The sequence below is a fragment of the Nerophis lumbriciformis genome, linkage group LG20 (assembly GCF_033978685.3).
Source record: "Nerophis lumbriciformis linkage group LG20, RoL_Nlum_v2.1, whole genome shotgun sequence".
Classification (NCBI taxonomy): Eukaryota; Metazoa; Chordata; class Actinopteri; order Syngnathiformes; family Syngnathidae; genus Nerophis; species Nerophis lumbriciformis.
The window spans coordinates 25,082,176-25,100,988 of record NC_084567.2 but is presented as its reverse complement, the minus strand read 5'-3'; the positions used below and the strand labels follow the sequence as shown (position 1 = coordinate 25,100,988).

Genomic DNA, 18,813 nt, shown 5'->3' with positions numbered 1-18,813 from the left:
AGGGTATCTAATGCTTAAACCAAAAATAAACAAAAGGTGAGTGCCCCTAAGAAAAAAGCATTGAAGCTTAGGGAAGGCTATGCAGAACGAAACTAAAACTGAACTGGCTACAAAGTAAACAAAAACAGAATGCTGGACGACAGCAAAGACTTACTGTGGAGCAAAGACGGCCTCCACAATGTCCATCCAAAAATGACATGACAATCGACAATGTCCCCACGAAGAAGGATAAAAACAAAGTAGATGCGGGAATTATCGCTCAAAGAAAGACATGAAACTGCTACAGGAAAATACAAAAAAAAGAGAAAAAGCCACCAAAATAGGAGCGCAAGACAAGAACTAAAGCACTACACACAGGAAAACAGCAAAAAAAACTCCAAATAAGTCACAGCGTGATGTGACAGGTCGGGACAGTACACCTACTTTGAGACAAGAGCTACAGTGATGCATGGTTGGTTATGGTTTGAATTCATATCCAACAATTGCTACAACGACTTTTTACTGTCAACTGAGTTTCGTTTTTTTAATAATTTCTGCTGGTGGTGTGCCTCCGGATTTTTTCAACGCAAAAAATGTGCCTTTGCTCAAAAAAGGTTGAAAAACACTGGCCTAGCGACTACGCCACGTCGCCGACCCATCCGCCAACCCCTGCTCGTTGACGTGAGCGAGAGCTGTCTTCAGCGGTTTCGACACCCCGCTGCAACCCCGTCATGATGACGTCATGCCTCCAGTGTCTGTGGCGTGCTCAGATGACGTCACGCCACTGGAAAAAATGTTTTTCCTCAACAGAGCGGCAGAGACTGTGGCAGAGGCTCCAAGCAAGGACAATTTTTGTTTTGGTCTCAAGCACTGTCACTTAAGAGACAAGCTCCGCCCATTTCACTGGCTTTTCTCTTCTTGTCTCCACGACAACCCCCGTTGGGATTTTACATAGACATTTTAAGGAACCTACAAAGGAGGAACAAAGAGTACTGCGCTCTCCTGCAAGGCCACCAGCTCCTCATTCGTCAAGACATCAACCTCCTGCACGGCCGCCGCCTCCTGCGCTACGCCCAGCCCGGCCGCCGCATCCTGTGCTACGCCGAGCTCCAGCCTCGCCTTCAGCTCTGCATTCAGCTCCAGGCTCACCTCCAGCTCTGCAGTTCCTGCCTCGTCTCAAGCAGGTCTGACGCCGCTTTCTGCCACGTCTCACGCGAGTCCGACGCCGCGAGCGGGTCTGGCGCCGCTTCCTGCCTCGTCTCAAGTGGGTTTGACACTGCTTCCTGCCTCGTCTCACGCGAGATCGACGCCGCTAGCGGGTCTGACGCCGCTTCCTGCCTCATCTCATGTTGAGACCGACCACGCTTCCTGCCTCGTGTTCGGCTCCGCAGTCAGCCAAGCGGTCTGCTTGCCTGGCGCAACGGCGTCTGTCAGGCGCTCACGGCCTGCCTCCTCATCGGCCACAAATGTAGCCAGTTCATGGATGCTCTCCGCACTGTCAGCAGCTATTCCCAAGACTTGGGCGTGGACCACAATAGCTGCTGAGAAAATATTCTCGCCCACGTCAGCCCCCTCGTCAGCCACGTATGTGGCCAATTCATCGATTCCCGCTGCGCCATCAGCAACGACACCCAGGACTTGGGCGTAAAGCCCATCGGCTGCTGAGGTTCTGTCGCTGCTCACGTCCGCCTTCTTGTCGGTCAAAAACGTGGCCAATGCATGGACACCCGCCTCGCCAGGTGCGGCGATGTTCGATTCGCCACCGACAGATGGATTCAAGGACATTTTGTTCTGATTTGGGACATCTGGAATCTGTCCCTTGAACGGGGTAACTGTTATGATTTGTCACACCAGGTTAGATTCTGTGTTTGTGTTAAGTATTACTTTTCTTAGTTTAGTGGCCTGTTATTTTTTCAATACTTGTTACGTTTCATTGTTGCTAGGTGGCTAACTAGCCGTACCTGCTTTCTGTTTATCAATTAGCGTCCTCACCTGTTTCTGCTTCTAATCACTCCCCTTTCTATTTTGTTTTTTCCCTTGTCTTAGTTTCTGGTCCATTGTTTGCTGTTCGTTACAAACAACGGTTTATTTCTTGGTTTTGTTTTTTTGTTTCACTCTACGTATGTTTTCACTTGGCTAATCTTCATGCTAAGCTAAGTTAGCACCAGTTTGTGTTAACGTTGCCTTATATATTGAAGCAAAGAATCTTATTATCTGCACGCTACCACCTCAGGATCTCTGCATATTTGGAATCGCAAATACTTCATAACTTGCCAGCACACGAAACCAGGTTCACATAATGAAACAATTTATCTATGATAACATAAAATTTACAAAAGACAAAGGGCTGACTAAAAATACGCCATTGCCAAGTGTGATCATAAAGTGTAAACAAGTGGAACAAATTTGATTATGCACAAAAGGAATATATTACAAGTAACACAGTATACTTCTCATAGTATATATAGGACACATGACTATGGCCAACTCCTTTATGAGCTAACAGATTATCGTGGTGGTATCGTAGTTTGCATGTCCCAATGATCCTAAGAGCTATGTTATCCGGGGGCTGCTATGCCCCCTGGTAGGGTCTCTCAAGACAAATAGGTCCTAGGTGACGGACCAGAGAAAGAGCAGCCCGAAGGCCTTTATGAAGAACAAAAAATGAGCACTCACATTTCCGTCACCGGGACCCCACTCTGGAGCCAGGCCCAGAGGTGGGGGTGCATAGGAGTTTGCCCAACCAGTCTACATGTGCTTTGTGGACTTGGAGAAGGCATTTGACCGTGTCCCAAAGGAAGTCATGTGGTGAGTGCTCAGAGAGAATGGGGTATCAGACTGTCTGATTGTGGCGGTCCGCTCCTTGTATGATTGGTGTCAGAGCTTGGTCCACATTGCCAGCAGTAAGTCAAACCCGTTTTCAGTAAGCGTTGCACTCCGCTAGGGTTTCCTTTTGTCACCCATTCTGTTTACAACTTTTATAGACAGAATTTCTAGGCGCAGTCAGAGCGTTGAGAGGATCCAGTTTGGTGGCTGCAGGATTAGGTTTCTGCTTTTTGCAGATGATGTGGTCTTAACTGCATTATCTGGACAGGATCTACAGCTCTCACTGGATCGGTTCGCAGTCCGAGTCCATGGTTCTTGCCTGTAAAAGGGTGGAGTGCCATTTCCTTGTTGGGGAGGAGATCTCAAGTGGAGGAGTTCAAGTACCTCGGAGTCTTGTTCACGAGTGAGGGAAGAGTGGATCGTGAGATCAACAGGCGGATCGGTGGGGCGTCTGCTTTAATGCGGACACTGTATCAATCCGTGTTGGTATAGAAGGAGCTGAGCCGGAAGTCAAAGCTCTCAGTTTACCGGTCTATCTACATTCCCATCCTCACCTATGGTCATGAGCTGTAGGTTATGACTGAAAGGACAAGATCAAAGGTACAGGCGGCCAAAATTTGTTTCCTCCGTCAGATGGCGGGGCTCTTCCTTAGAGATAGGGTGAGAAGCTCTGTCATTCGGGAGGAGTTCAAAGTAAAGCTGCTGCTCATCCACATCGAGAGGAGCCAGATGAGGTGGTGTAGGCATCTGGTTAGGATGACCCCCGGACGCCTCCCTAGGGAGGTGTTTAGGGCACGTCCAACCGGTACAAGGCCACGGGGAAGACCTATGACACGTTGGGAAGACTATGTCTCCCGGCCGGCCTGGAAACGCCTCGGGATCCGCCGGGAGGAGCTGGATGAAGTGGCTGGGGAGAGAGAAGTCTCTTCTCCGCTTAGTCTGCTGCCCCCGCGACCCGGCCTCAAATAAGCGGAAGACGATGGATGGATGGATGGATGGATGGATGGAATTTGGCTAAATAAAACATTACCACATTCATAATGTTGGCCTGTTTTTGAGAAGTGGATGGATTCGGGGTCCCTCGGTGCACAGTTGATGTTAAGTTAGTCTGTACTTAGGGCACCCCTGCTTTTGGCCAGCTCTGTGAGCAACCATATCTTTATTTAAATTGTTAGCTTTACATCCCGAGCAAACGATGGCGGTTGAGGAAAGAAGGGAAGTGTTGTTAATGCAACTCAATGATTTGTTTAGACGTGCACACCAACGCAGCTTTGCCGTGCAACTGGTTGTCGCTTGCGTAGGTTCATCCCCTACTGGAGGGGAGGGCACCGAAGTAATAATGCATTTATTTTTTCTAATATTTTCGGGAGTTACTGGCAAATAGTCGGCCTTCTCAGTTAGGGCAGTCCAGTTTTGGAATAAGATCCCTTCTCATATACACTAATGTTGATACATTAAGGCAATTAAAAAAAAAAGCCAAATTCATGGTTACTTGAGAATCAGACTTGTGAAAATCGTCATTAATGTATTTTATTTTGCTGCATTGTTCTTCTTGACTGCTGTCAGTGTAACCATGCCTGTGTGGATTTGTTCATGCAGGTGCTGTTGAAGCTTAATGTTTAGTGCCTGTGCTGAATGTTGCTGTAGATGTGTGAGAGATATTAATCGTTGTTTAACTATTTTAAGTAGGATCTTAATGATTGGTGTTTTGGTGTTTTAATTATATATTGTTTGCTCCTGGCAATTTACATCTTGCCCACTGACTATGGTTGAAAACTAGCTTTGTAGCTAAAACTTGCGCATTTAGAGCAATGTTGATCAATGTGCGTTCCTGTTCAAATTAACTAATTAAATGAAAGATTAAACCAGCTGATCTGTTGTCATCCTTTGTTCTCACTCACTCTCACATGAATGTACTGTATTTCGGTCTCCCTGTTGTGGTTGGCTGACTGTTGGTTGTGAGAGGGCTTGATTTGATATGCTGCAGAACCTGCTTTTTAAATGTTTATATCACCAACAATCACCCTCATTTAATTGTAGCTGCCAACATCGGGATTGTGATTAAAATTTGATTAATTGTGCAACCCTACATTATATCTCAAATGATGTGTCAGACTGTCTGCATGAACAACATGCATACAAGTAGGGCTGGCCCTCAGATAACATACTGTACATGCCTAATGGTGGAACAGCTCTTGGAAGGGAAGGGGGATAAGATGCTGCTGCTTCAATAATGCAACAGGTGGCCAACAATCAAAGGGGATGAATGTGGATGTCAACAACTTTGAAACATTCATTCCAATGTCTAGCAGGAATAACACCAAACTTGTAATCCTAATAAGGTTCACCAACAAAATCAACAAAGTGGCTTTGCTGAAGCAGCAAGTCAAACTGAAGAGAACAAACGTCTACATCAATGACAAACACAATGCTGATAACACCAAGAAGGCACGCAAGTTGAGGGAGCAGGAGAAAATTCTGAGCAATGGAGCACCAACTGTAAAATCTACATCAGGTTTAATGGAGGACAGGAAAAAGCCAAAGTTTGTGTTGTTAAAGACATCACAGAACTGGACAATACAACTGGGATAGGTGTGTTATTCCATTTCAGACTAAATGTATTAAAAATGTATTCTCTTTATCTGTCATAAGTCTGAATAAATGAAACTTGAACTTGAACAAATACTGAAGATGACATCTCGACTACAAGGAATTAAAAGACAACTCATAAAAACTTGATCTAGCTAAAGCCAACCACATCTACAAAAATAACAGATTATGACAGATTCTACAACATTAATTAATACATAACATTTATGATCAACAACAAGTTATTACGTTCTTAATTTTTTTTTACAACACTCTTTCTTCCAAACAGGAAGGGACCTTAATGTAAAGAGATAAAAGTTAGGTTGGTAATGAACTATCAGTAAAAGCAGACAAGGAGAAGGGCTCAAAATAAATATAATACTTGATTTGTCCTATTTCTTTTCAGATATGCTGTGCAAATGTAACCACATTATGTCCCTTAATGCAACTTGTTAAACCTGTCTGAAAAAAATAAATCATAACTATAAATCATGCTAAACATTTCCGCTATGATCTCAACAAAAGCAGGGGTGAATTACGTGCAATTCGACGGATCAAAAACAAAAGTTTACAATCGACAAGCATTCAAATGACTGTAAATAGAACATACATGGAGAGTGTTTGTTACTTGTGAATAAAAAAACTGGAAGACTTTGGTGGTGTTTGTTTTTCAAACTAGGTAAGAATTTTAGTGAATCCTGGAAATGTGAAATTAAACCATGGAGGAAGGCAGCAATATTTATAAAACAATCTTGCATTTTTCCAAGCCTGATCCAAATGAGCCGTTTGGAATTTAGGAAATCAGCGATATATTTTGCCTTAGCTATGTCAGCGAATATCTCCATATATGGTAGAGGTTTACCTGAAAAGCTTTTCATCAATAAGTTCCTTAATTTTTTCTATCCTCTTGTTGTGGGGCAGACTATCTTGTACATGCACATGCATTAGGGATGTAACAATATGAAAATGTAATATCACGGTTATTGTGACCAAAATTATCATGGCTATCATTAGAGATGTCCGATAATGGCTTTTTTGCCGATATCCGATATTGTCCAACTCTTAATTACCGATTCCGATATCAACCGATACCGATATATACAGTCGTGGAATTAACACATTATTATGCCTAATTTTGTTGTGATGACCCGCTGGATTCATTAAATAATGTAACAAGGTTTTCCAAAATAAATCAACTCAAATTATGGAAAAAAATGCCAACATGGCACTGCAATATTTATTATTGAAGTCACAAAGTGCATTACCGTATTTTTTTTAACATGCCTCAAAACAGCAGCTTGGAATTTGGGACATGCTCTCCCTGAGAGAGCATGAGGAGGTTAGGGGGGGCGGGGTTGAGGTGGGGTGGGGGGGGACAGCGGGGGGTGTATATTGTAGCCTCCCGGAAGAGTTAGTGCTGCAAGGGGTTCTGGGTATTTGTTCTGTTGTGTTTATGTTGTGTTACGGTGCGGATGTTCTCCCGAAATGTGTTTGTCATTCTTGTTTGGTGTGGGTACACAGTGTGGCGCATATTTGTAACAGTGTTAAAGTTGTTTATACGGCCACCCTTAGTGTGACCTGTATGGCTGTTGACCAAGTATGCTTGCATTCACTTGTGTGTGTGAAAAGCAGTAGATGTTATGTGAATGGGCCGACACGCAAAGGCAGTGCCTTTAAGGTTTATTGGCGCTCTGTACTTCTCCCTACGTCCGTGTACACAGCAGTGTTTTAAAAAGTCATAAATTGTACTTTTTGAAACCGATACCGATAATTTTGAAACCGATACCAATAATTTCCGAAACTACATTTCAAAGCATTTATCCGCCGATAATATCGGCAGTCCGATATTATCGGACATCTCTAGTTATCATTATTATATATAATCTCACAAAGTGATCAAATTTGTGTTATTTTATTGTTTTTATTTTAAGCACTTTAATTCATGGGGAATTATGTAATGTGTTATTTTGTCTAAACTTTAGACTCCAAAGACTAATCCCCTTCAAAAAGGGACACACAGTTTGACGGTAGTTCTCTCAGATTGGTTCTGACCAGGAGATAGGCGTTTAAAGTCTCCAATCTGAAAGAGGGGAGTTGCTGGGCCGTGTATTAAATGCCCATCTCCAAGTGCCAAAAGGGTGAAACGTTGTGCGCATAGAGCAAGAGAAAGACACATCACGAGCACAAAACTATCATGGCGATTGGGTGTTGCCAAAAAATCGATTACTACTCCACTTTAACTAAAAGACAGCATTTGTCTATTACATATTTTTTTATTAAGAAATAGGTCCGTTTTGTCGTACCTACCATTGTGTTTGTTTGACAAATTTTACTTGATCAAGTATTTTCTAATATTCTTCACAACAAAATAATAAAAGTATGTATAATGCTGACATCATATCAGCTCATTATCGGTATTGACCAACACTCAAAGCTCCAATATCGGTATTGTATTGGAAGTGAAAAAGTTGCGCAACCAATCATGTAGGCCCGAAGCAAAGAAAGACCGGCAGGAGATTTATTTCGAAGAAAGTAGTAGTGAAACCGTAACGCTGGTGGCTATTTATTGCTACCACGCAAATTTCCGATAGCTAACATTAACATTATTATTTTGATTTGAGCATTGAAAGTCACTTACTAGTCTAGCAGGAACATGGCCAAGGCAGCACCGGTCTGAGATTCCTCGTCTTTGAGCTCACGCCAGCGAGTGAAAGCCGGGGCAATGTCAATCCTGACTGTCGTTTTATCTGGGTGAGCTTCATTTTTTTTTAATGTCTCCTCAAACAAAACTTTTCGTTTCTTTGGTTATGTTATTATCTATTGGTCTATGGTTATTAACCTACTCAGTGGCCTAGTGGTTAGAGTGTCCGCCCTGAGATTGGTAGGTTGTGAGTTCAAAACCCCGGCCGAGTCATACCAAAGACTATAAAAATGGGACCCGTTACCTCCCTGCTTGGCACTCAGCATCAAGGGTTAAAATTGTTGGTTAAATCACCAAAAAATGATTCCCGGGCGCGGCACCGCTGCTGCTCACTGCTCCTCTCACCTCCCAGGGGGTGAACAAGGGGATGGGTCAAATGCAGAGGACAAATTTCACCACACCTAGTGTGTGTGTGACAATCATTGGTACTTTAACTTAACTTAACTTGAGCTTCGGCCATGATAGCAGTAATTGCACGTAGGCGTTTGTTTTCTGGCGGCACGTAAGTTTTGCATTGACTTCTGTCTTTTTGACGAATGGGAAAAGGGGTAGTGACGTATGCCGTAAAGCAAGTCAGCACATTTGTAGTTTTTTGTGTGGCAGGATTCCTGCCAACCCTTCAAAGTCGCTAAGAGCCAGTAAAAAGTGATATAGACCCCCTCAGGCCATGAGAGAGGTGTCATTACTCTAGTAGTAAGTTGATGTATCATCTTAAAAGTTATGAAAATATTTGATGAAGGCTGAAAAGTTACTTAGTGCTGCTTTAACACTTTTGTGAAATAATTCATAACACTTACCCTGATTGAGAAGCTGCTCTTCACTGGTTGAATCTGGCGTCGATGTGCTATCTTTGTGACCTTTGAGGAAAGTGGGTTAATAAGTTAAGTTAATAAGTTCACCAAGTTAACAATCACCAAAGGTGGTTGTTATCATTAAAAAATGGTGAAGAAGGATTGCATTACCGTATTTTTCGGACTATAAGTCGCAGTTTTTTTCATAGTTTGGCCGGGGGGTGCGACTTATACTCAGGAGCGACTTATGTGTGAAATTATTAATTCATTACCGTAAAATATCAAATAATATTATTTAGCTCATTCACGTAAGAGACTAGACGTATAAGATTTCATGGGATTTAGCGATTAGGAGTGACAGATTGTTTGGTAAACGTATAGCATGTTCTATATGTTATAGTTATTTGAATGACTCTTACCATAATATGGTTAACATACCAGGCACGTTCTGAGTTGGTTATTTATGCGTCATATAACGTACACTTATTCAGCCTATGGTTCACTATGCTTTATTTATTTTAAATTGCCTTTCAAATGTTTATTCTTGGTGTTGGGTTTTATCAAATAAATTTCCCCCAAAAATGCAACTTATACTCCAGTGCGACTTATATATGTTTTTTTCCTTCTTTAGTATGCATTTTCGGCCGGTGCGACTTATACTCCGGAGCGGCTTGTACTCCGAAAAATACGGTAGTTATTGTATGACGTGTCTATGTTGCACCAGTATTAATTTAGTTGACAAATAATTTAAACGCGACAATAACTAATCAAACCAAATAGACGTTGACCAAACTATTATGGAATGAACGTGCAGATTTATCTACAAATAAAAACAAGACAAAATCATCATCAATCATATCCAATTTCGTCTTGTAGATGGTAGGGACAAGTTGACAAAATATGATGTGATTGGATAGGATAGCTACGTTTACAGAGGAGATACCAATCAGAACTACTGTATTTGTCAAGTAAGGCTGTTGGATTTTCCACTGTGAAAATTTTATGAATGAAATATAGGGACAAGCGGTAGAAAATGGATGGATGGATAAGTTACATGCTGCAATATGTCTACATATAGAACGACAAAAGTCGCCATACAGACAGATTTCACGTTTGACACTAAAAGTCAACCATGTGGAGCAGTAATTACCTCTAAAACTTCTAAAAACAACTAACTTGAAGCAGTATCTAGAGGTGAGTCATCCTGACAAGTGAAGCAAAGAGAAGCAATATTTTTCACAATAATCTGTTATTGTTATGTTTACTGCTATTTTATAGCTAACAAAGAGCAGGGTTGATTTATTACTTCATAAAGTACTATGTCATATATTTCAGAATATTATTTAACATCTGAAAAATATATTTAAATATTTTTTCATTTCATCCATAATAATACAAGACTAACCGTTAGTGTGAAATGATTTACTTATTGATCATATTAATGGAGAGCAGGTCTACTTTTAAGAATTGTATCATTGATGTATTTAAATACAATATTTTTTATTAGGATGTTTTGCAGGTAACCTAAATAAAGGTGGTTTCAACAAGACTTTAAAGATGCATTATCCTTGTACTTTATATTTTACTCAACTAAATTTACAGCCATTTTAGCTGACTAAATTGCAAAATCAAAGCACTCATACGAGGCAAAGGTGTAAAGTGGGCCAAGCACAGTTAAAATGACCAATGGGGAGCATGCCCTAAGTTTACATATATAAACATAAGTATGGATAAGACTGAAAATTAATCACAATATATGAAAAGAATGTACCAGATGTGCCTGAGTGTCCTTCCATGTGCATCATGGAGTTCATGTGATCTGGGCTGACAGCGATGGGGATATTAGCTTCAGCTGGAATGTGCTGAAATAGTTTGGCACGGCCGGTCTCCATGCAGCTCATGTAGGGAATGGCATGTTTGCTGTCCATGTAGTACATGATATAGAAGTTGCACATTTCATCATCAGAGGTGCCCCTGCAGTAAAAACAAATAGACAACACGCAACACAAATACATGTAAATATATTTATTTTAACTATAGACTAGAAATGAAATGATATGGTCAGTGAGCATATGGCCATCATTCAGATCAAAATCTTTACGAAATCATTAAATATTCAATATATTTTTTGCTTATTGATTAAACCAGTGGTTCTCAACCTTTTTTCAGTGATGTACCCCCGTGAACATTTTTTTAATTCAAGTACCCCCTAAACAGAGCAAAGGATTTTTGGTTGAAAAAAAGAGCTAAAGAAGTAAAATACAGCACTATGTCATCAGTTTCTGATTTATTACATTTTATAACAGTTCAAAATATTGCTCATTTGTAGTGGTCTTTCTTGAACTATTAGGAAAAAAATATATAAAAATAACTAAAAACTTGTTGAAAAATAAACAAGTGATTCAATTATAAATAAAGATTTCTACACTAAGAAGTAATCATCAACTTAAAGTGTCCTCTTTGGGGATTGTAATAGAGATCCATCTGGATTCATGAACTTAATTCTAAACATTTCTTCACAAAAAAAGAAATCTTTAACATCAATATTTATGGAACATGTCCACAAAAAAATCTAGCTGTCAAAACTGAATATTGCATTGTTGCATTTCTTTTCAGTTCTTTTTGACAAACATTTTAGTGAGAAACCTGAGCTTGTGCTTCACTGAGTTTATGAACTTACATTCATATTTTGTTGAAGTATTATTCAATAAATATATTTATAAAGGATTTTTGAATTGTTGCTATTTTTAGAATATTTAAAAAAAATCTCACGTACCCCTTGGCATACCTTCAAGTACCCCCTGGGGTACGCGTACCCCCATTTGAGAACCACTGGATTAAACGATACAATGCCCTTTTTAGTATTCACACTTTTTTTTAACAATGATCCTTCATAATAGAGATCTTCAACATATTTTAGGTTGAGGCCAAGGACCGCAAAAATGGTGCCGCGATGGAACAGGGATCCCTACAACATGCAGTGCATTCGGAAAGTATTCACAGCGCTTCACTTTTTCCACATCTTGTTATGTTTCAGCCTTATTCTAAAATAGAATAAATAAATTTTGTCCTCAAAATACTACACACAATGAGACCAATATATAACTCGCGTAAAGCACTTTTGGGTAAATCTTTACCATATATGGGTTCGTAATCGTCAGGAATTGGGCAAATTCCGTACTGCTCAGTTCCAGAAAGTATGAAGAAAGGCAAGATTGTTTCACAAACATCTCTACAATGCCTGAATGGTTTGATTTCAACTTTTTGGGACTTAAGAAGATCCCAAATACACAACAGCAGGTACCAATAGGTAAGAAAATTAAGTTTTGCATAATAGGGCGGCCTCTTTAAGATGTATTTATAATTTTTTTTTATACCATTTTTATTACCACAAGAGGGGGTAACACCAGAAACATCATGTAACAACTCACAGCAGGGACATTTTTTCTGAAAACCTGCCTTTTAAGCTTTAAGCAATTGAACTAGGTTTGCACTGCAAGGTAATGAAAACAAACTAGCAGCACACCATGCATACATTATGTAAGGTGCTATAAAAGGGACTGTTCCTGTAATGCTTCAACAGAAGCAAAACGCACAATATTTACAATGGCTAGTCAGAAGGTAAAATAGTTCAAAATAAGATGAAAATATTTGCCCTCATTTGGCCATGGTAAATGAGAATGTCTGCATTATGTTGTTCAGTTGTTTTATATATATTTTTTGTACTTCTGAGTCTCGTTTGCAATAGGTATTCAGTTCAGTTTGTCCTAACGTTGTTGCTGTAGTTCGAAGTAGTATATTGAGCCCTGTTAAGTGTTTACCTGTCGAAGTAGTATATTGAGCCCTGTTAAGTGTTTACCTGTAAGTACTGTACTTATTACACATCAGCTGTTTGATCGTAATGTTGTGTAGTAGTGTATTTGATTTTACTATTTGGAGGTGGTAAAATCACGAATGCTAAAGAGTAGCAACTATGTGGATAAAACTTTTTATTATTGGAATGTCAAAGAAAAGTTATTTTTATCTTATTTAAGTTGTATTGACATTACATCTGTATGTCCAGTTTCAAACCGAACCAATATGTAAAACCAACTTTTCTTACCTATTTGTACCTGTTTTAATGTATTCAGGATCTTCATAAGTCCTGAAAATTTGAAATCAAACCATAGAGGCATGGGGGGGATATTTATAAAACAAGCTTGCCTTCCTTCATACTTCCTTCAAGCAAACTATTTGAAATGTTCCCAATTTGTGACATTTTTCCCAGGAGTGACATCAGCAGGTACTGTATCTACATAATATGGTAGAGATTTGCTCGAAAAGCTTTTCCCCAGTCCATCAATGTAGTCTGATGTCGTAGTCAATAAGTTCCTTATTTTTCCTCTATCCTCTTATTGTGGGGCAGACTGGCTTGTACATCCAAATTAATTATCCGCTGTTGCCATTTTTAATACAAACTAACATATAGTTTGAACTTATATCTGTCATTAGACTCGTGATAGAAGCGCTAAAAACTACACACGTGGCTGACTGGGAGAAGGCGCAGTCGAAGTGGAGGCTCACAAATAAGACCGCTCACAAAACGAAAGCTGCTTGAAGACGGTCTGTTATACATTATGCAAGATTTTGACCAAAGAACCACCATTACATGTTATCGCAGCACAAATTGGCAGCCATGGTTTCGTCACTTTACCCGAGGGCAGATGTGGCTACAAATGTAGCTTACCACCATCCAATAATGGGTTCTGAGTGAAACGTGCTTTGAGTCACAAGAAAAAAGCGCTATATAAATATAATTCATTATGGTTATTATTGAATATTGCATTAAGCTCAGTTTTTCGTCTTTTTGGTAAGTGAGCCCACACCTTTAAACATTTGGTGCTCGTTAGAATGTTGATATTATGTCATCACCTGCTGTCGGCAGTTGTGTCATAACTACGACGGTTAGCTGGATGAAAAATACCGATAGCATTTAAGCAGAATCTTAGAATGAATCTGTACCAAAAAATACTGGTTCTCCGTACACATTCCTACTCAAAGCATCAGTAAAGGTTAAAAAACTTGCTGCCAGCTGAAATATAATCACACAAAGCATGTAATTATCCAAAGGCTAATACCGCTCTCCACCCTGAATTACATTTTTTCTTGTGAAATCGTCAAAATCATAGTTTTATTCTTGCACATTATATGGTAAATAAAATGGGATGTCATAATATGGCAAATAAAATGGGATGTACAGCAGAACCTACCCAATATATGTTTTTTCGCTTCTGCCTTCACCAGTGAACATACATCTGGCTGCAAGAATATCACCATACTTCACATCCACGTCACGATTTGACGGATAGAAAGCCTGGGGAAGAAACTCTTATGGTTATAGGTGATCATGTTTAGGGTTATGTACTCTATTTATAGAAATCAAGAAGCAAATGCGTGAAAACATGATATTTTGGATTGTTTCCTCAGCAAAGTAAACTCATTTCTTAGCAATTTATATCCAATTTGCTAATCATTTTTTTCTGGAGTAAATATGTTGTTAGTTCTTACTATGAAACATACATTTCAAGCAAGGTGTGGCTTATGATTTCATTACAAAATTTAGCACAATATTTTAAGTTAGAATATGTTGTTAACTTACAAAGTGTAGTCTGCAGTTTGCCTTTTAAGTCAGCTGAGATAGGTTCCCGCACAGGTGTGTTGTTTCAATGTGTACACCTGTGGCTAACAAACGTGTGCGACCAATATATGTGCAATGAGGTTGGTACGGCTTAAAATCAGGTGTGTTCTTTAGCTCTGAACTTACACAAAGGTATACCTTTACTGCACAACTGATATTCTGTCATTTGGCAAAGTATGTATTTGCATTTTGAAATGATTGATTACTGGGATATTACCAAAAGTTTTTTTTTTTTCTTCTTCTCATACGACAGCATACCTGTGGTAGTTGTGGGGACTGTCTCCCTATCAGGCTCCATTCTCCATTTCGAAGCCTGTAGCCACTAACAACTTTTCCTATAGGAGAAATAGTAAGTTTACGTTAGGAAAGTGGAATCATGGTGAAAACCTGAAACAACAATTTCATGATACACTGGTTATTGATAATGTGAATAAATGATCCTATGATTATAGTAGGGAGGTGCCCTGCACTTACCCCGATAAGGTGAAGTTAGTTTAATGTTATTCTATTTTCAATATTGCGCTGGATCTCACAACAAAAGTAATTTAAAGATACCTTCCATATAAAACATGTCTACATGTTGTTCGTTTGTTAAACAAACTAAATAGCCGTATCTTATTTATATTATTTGAATGACAGCATGTCATTTCTGTCTCTACATTATTACACGATTACAATTTCTCATCTGCTCTCTGTATCGAAGAGCAATAGCAATAATTAAACAAAGCATCCTATTTCTGACTTTGTGATTGAATTTGGACTCATTTCTTTCTATTATACAAGTTTGCGAAATGTAACTGCGGGAAAGCGATTGCTATTGCTCATATTCCGACACTAGACTTCTTCCAGAAGTAAAAACCAGTGGTGGTTGACCAAGCTGTTGTACACCAAGCAGCGCGCTAACTATCTTGAGTACAAAAGAGACTTACATTTTCCTACAAAAAGCAAATAAGGGCAAAAAATAAAACTATGTAATGGAATAGATCCCTATACTTTATCCAAAAAGATTTGTCGAGTGATGTAAAAAATTATACATCGTTCGCATTCCCAGACATATCGAACGATTGTGCTCCAGGCGCCATTTTACATGACAAAACCGATGAAAACTTGGAAAAGCATGGAGGTCTACAATTTCTTTGTGTGTGACTTGGTCAAGAAATTTGGTACCAAGACTCTCTCGGATAAATATGCATCATTATTGCTGGGGTATGGTTGCATTTCATGTTTTAACTTCACGTCTACTGATGTAGAGTAGCGTGTTTTTCCCTGTCTTTATCAAAATATAACTATAGATGTCAACATTGTGTATGTGCTGAAAATTTCATTTGTGATATTGGCCTTTGGTAAAAGCTGAACTCTTTTAGGTTTTGCTCACATTTGCTATCTTTTGTTTAGACTTGTCTTTCTTTTATGGAGACTCGTCGAGTTGGTGCTTTTCGAAACACTCGTAGCAAACTTGTGTTTAAGAAATACAAATAACATCAAGATAATACTTCAATAGAAAATAATAACCGTTAAAAGTACCGTATATTACCAAAAAAACGCCCTTGGGCAAATAACCACCCATGTCCTAATAGCCGCCCGGGGTCTGACCCCATTTTGTGAATTAACCGCCTCTTCCTAATAACCGCCTATGTCCAAATAGCCGCCCATTAGCTGTTATTTGCATAATTTAGATTAAAATGCTACTGGGGTTGCGTTTGCTGCAGTATTATTGTTTTGATGGTTTTATAGAGTACTTGGTACCATAATTTAATTTTTCCTGTATGCTGCTTTATTTAAAACTTGGAGTACTGTAGCTTTTATTTTATTTAAGTGACAGTATTATTGTTCTGTTTTGATGGTGGGTTTTATACTTGAGTACTTGGTACCATAACTTTATTTTTCCCGGTATGCTGCTTTATTTAAAAAGTTTATTTATTTTTAGTATTGGTATTCTATTTGACAATTGTTGCACTACTGCCATGTTGAGGCCTTGTTGATCTATTGTCTTTTGATAGCCTACCTCATGTTGAGCTCTTGTTTTTTTGTTTGTATATTTACAATAGCTTTTACATTTAAAGTTTTTTGTACGAAAAAAAAATACTGGACAGTAACCATTGTAACCAAATAATGGCCTGGTGCAGGCTGGTGCAAAAATAAATAAAAGCCTTGTGTAAATAACCGCCTGCTTCTTTTAAACGCCTGTCTCCAAAATCGATTTTGTGAAATAAACGCCCGGTCTACTATTTGGTAATATACGGTATATCAAACAAACCTTTAACGAAGCGAACACGGAAAACTCATGTATTCTTCAAATCTGTGAGCTGCATGCATTTTTTGTTGTCGTTTCCACAAATCTTGCACTTTTCCTCCCTATTTGATAACAACCTCTTGAGGAACTCTGAAGAAACGTTTATCCTTTCCGCGATTTGAATGGTTCGTACAGCCAAAAACAACACAAGCATAGGGCTTTTTTTTTTCAAGAAAGGCTAAATGGCGCCTAGTAACCATTGAAAAGCTCGCTTGACCACCACACATTTTTCATGGGCGGGATGTGAGCCGGAGGTGACGTCAGTAACAACCCAGCAATACAGTCACACATGCATGTATGTTTGTGTTTCTGCCAATGTTTGTCAGAATACAGAGTAGCATTAAGATTCAAGGGTAAAGAGATTTAAGATTCAATGATAAGGAGATAAAAAAACACAATATAAACACACATGTCAAAAATATATTAGCAAAATGGTTCAAGTTTAAGGTGTTTTTTAGGATTATTCTTCGTTGTACTTTGTAAACACTTCGAGTTGAACAGTTCTTTAAACTAGATCATATTAGTATTAGTTTGAATTATTTGCTTGTTCTATTCCGTAATTTAATTCCACTTGCATTCTGATATACTAGAGGTCTTAAAGGGGAATTGCACATTTTGTTTGGAATTCTTGTTCACAATCATTATGAAAGACAAGAACACACTTTTAAAAAAAATTGTTTTTAAGATTTTAAAGACAATAAAAAAACGCTTAAATGCTGCAGCTAATGGGAGTCACTGTTGTAGCCTTCAAAGCCATTCAGCAACATGTTATATACACACTGCAAGTATATATTAGGGCTGCAACAACTTATCGATTAAATCGATTAAAATTGATTATAAAAATAGTTGGCGATTAATTTAGTCATCGATTCGTTGGCTCTATGCTATGTGCATGCGCTGAGGCTAGGTTTTTTTTTTTTTTTTTTTAAACCTTTATTTATATACTGCAACATTTACAAACAGCTGAGAAACAATAATCAAAATAATAGGGGTGTAAAGGTACGTGTATTTGTATCGAACCGTTTCGGTACGGGGGTTTCGTTTCGGTGCGGAAGTGTACCGAACGAGTTTCCACACAGACATATTAAATAGCGTACTGCACGTTTTGTAAACAATACTCAAAATGCCGGACATTTGAGGCATTTATGAAACACTGCCCGACAGCCCCGCAAAAGAGGACATGTCCGGTGAAAAGACGACGTATGGTCAGTCTATCCTAACCCGTTAGCTTCTAGCATGCTAGCAAAAGAGGACTAGCAGCGATCGGTTTCACTGGACGTGGCTAGGATAGACTGACCATACGTCCTCTTTTCACCGGACATGTCCTCTTTTGCGGGGCTGTCGGGCGGTGTTTCATAAATGCCTCAAATGTCCGGCATTTTGAGTTAGGGTTGAGTGTATTTTCAATGTACGTTCAGGGTTAAGAAGGTTAAAAACACAACAAATTGCGCGCGCAGCAGCATTCGTGAGGGAGAGGGAGAGACAGAGAGAGCAGGAGAGTTGTGATAAACGCGCATGTGTTGCCAGGCTCTGCTTTTTATCCATAGATTTATCAGATTTAATTTTTTATTATCTATAGCAGGGGTGTCAAAAGTGTGCATTTTTGTAACATTTCCTTGTTTTATTTGGCAAGTTGAAAGAACAAGGCGCCATTTATTTTCAATAAAATACTGGAAAGGATAGAAATTTAGTTTGTCTCTTTTATCCGATTATTAATCGATTAGTTGAAGTAATAATCGACAGATTAATCGATTATCAAATTAATCGTTAGTTGCAACCCTAGTATATATATATATATATATATATAAAATGTAGTAACAGACACGTTCATAATAATATGTGATATGTTCAATATTTACCGTATTTTGATCATTTTAAATCACTTCTGGGACTGAATTCTTTAGCGCATTGATTTCTGTTTCCACAGCAGCGCACGTCTGACTTCTGGCAACAATGT

The 18,813-nt window shown here is 39.0% G+C and overlaps 1 protein-coding gene across 5 annotated transcripts in view; it reads right to left on the bottom strand.

The window, feature by feature from the left end:
* pam (peptidylglycine alpha-amidating monooxygenase) overlaps nucleotides 1–18,813 on the bottom strand; it is a 109,886-nt gene that overhangs the window by 38,725 nt on the left and 52,348 nt on the right. For all 5 annotated transcript variants that reach the window (XM_061980635.1, XM_061980633.1, XM_061980636.1 and 2 more), the window contains 4 exons: nucleotides 14,822–14,898; nucleotides 14,136–14,239; nucleotides 10,658–10,860; nucleotides 8,893–8,952 (listed from right to left, as the gene is read on the bottom strand). In XM_061980635.1, the coding sequence (XP_061836619.1) occupies nucleotides 8,893–8,952; nucleotides 10,658–10,860; nucleotides 14,136–14,239; nucleotides 14,822–14,898 (444 nt within the window). The remainder of the gene's footprint in view (nucleotides 1–8,892; nucleotides 8,953–10,657; nucleotides 10,861–14,135; nucleotides 14,240–14,821; nucleotides 14,899–18,813) is intronic.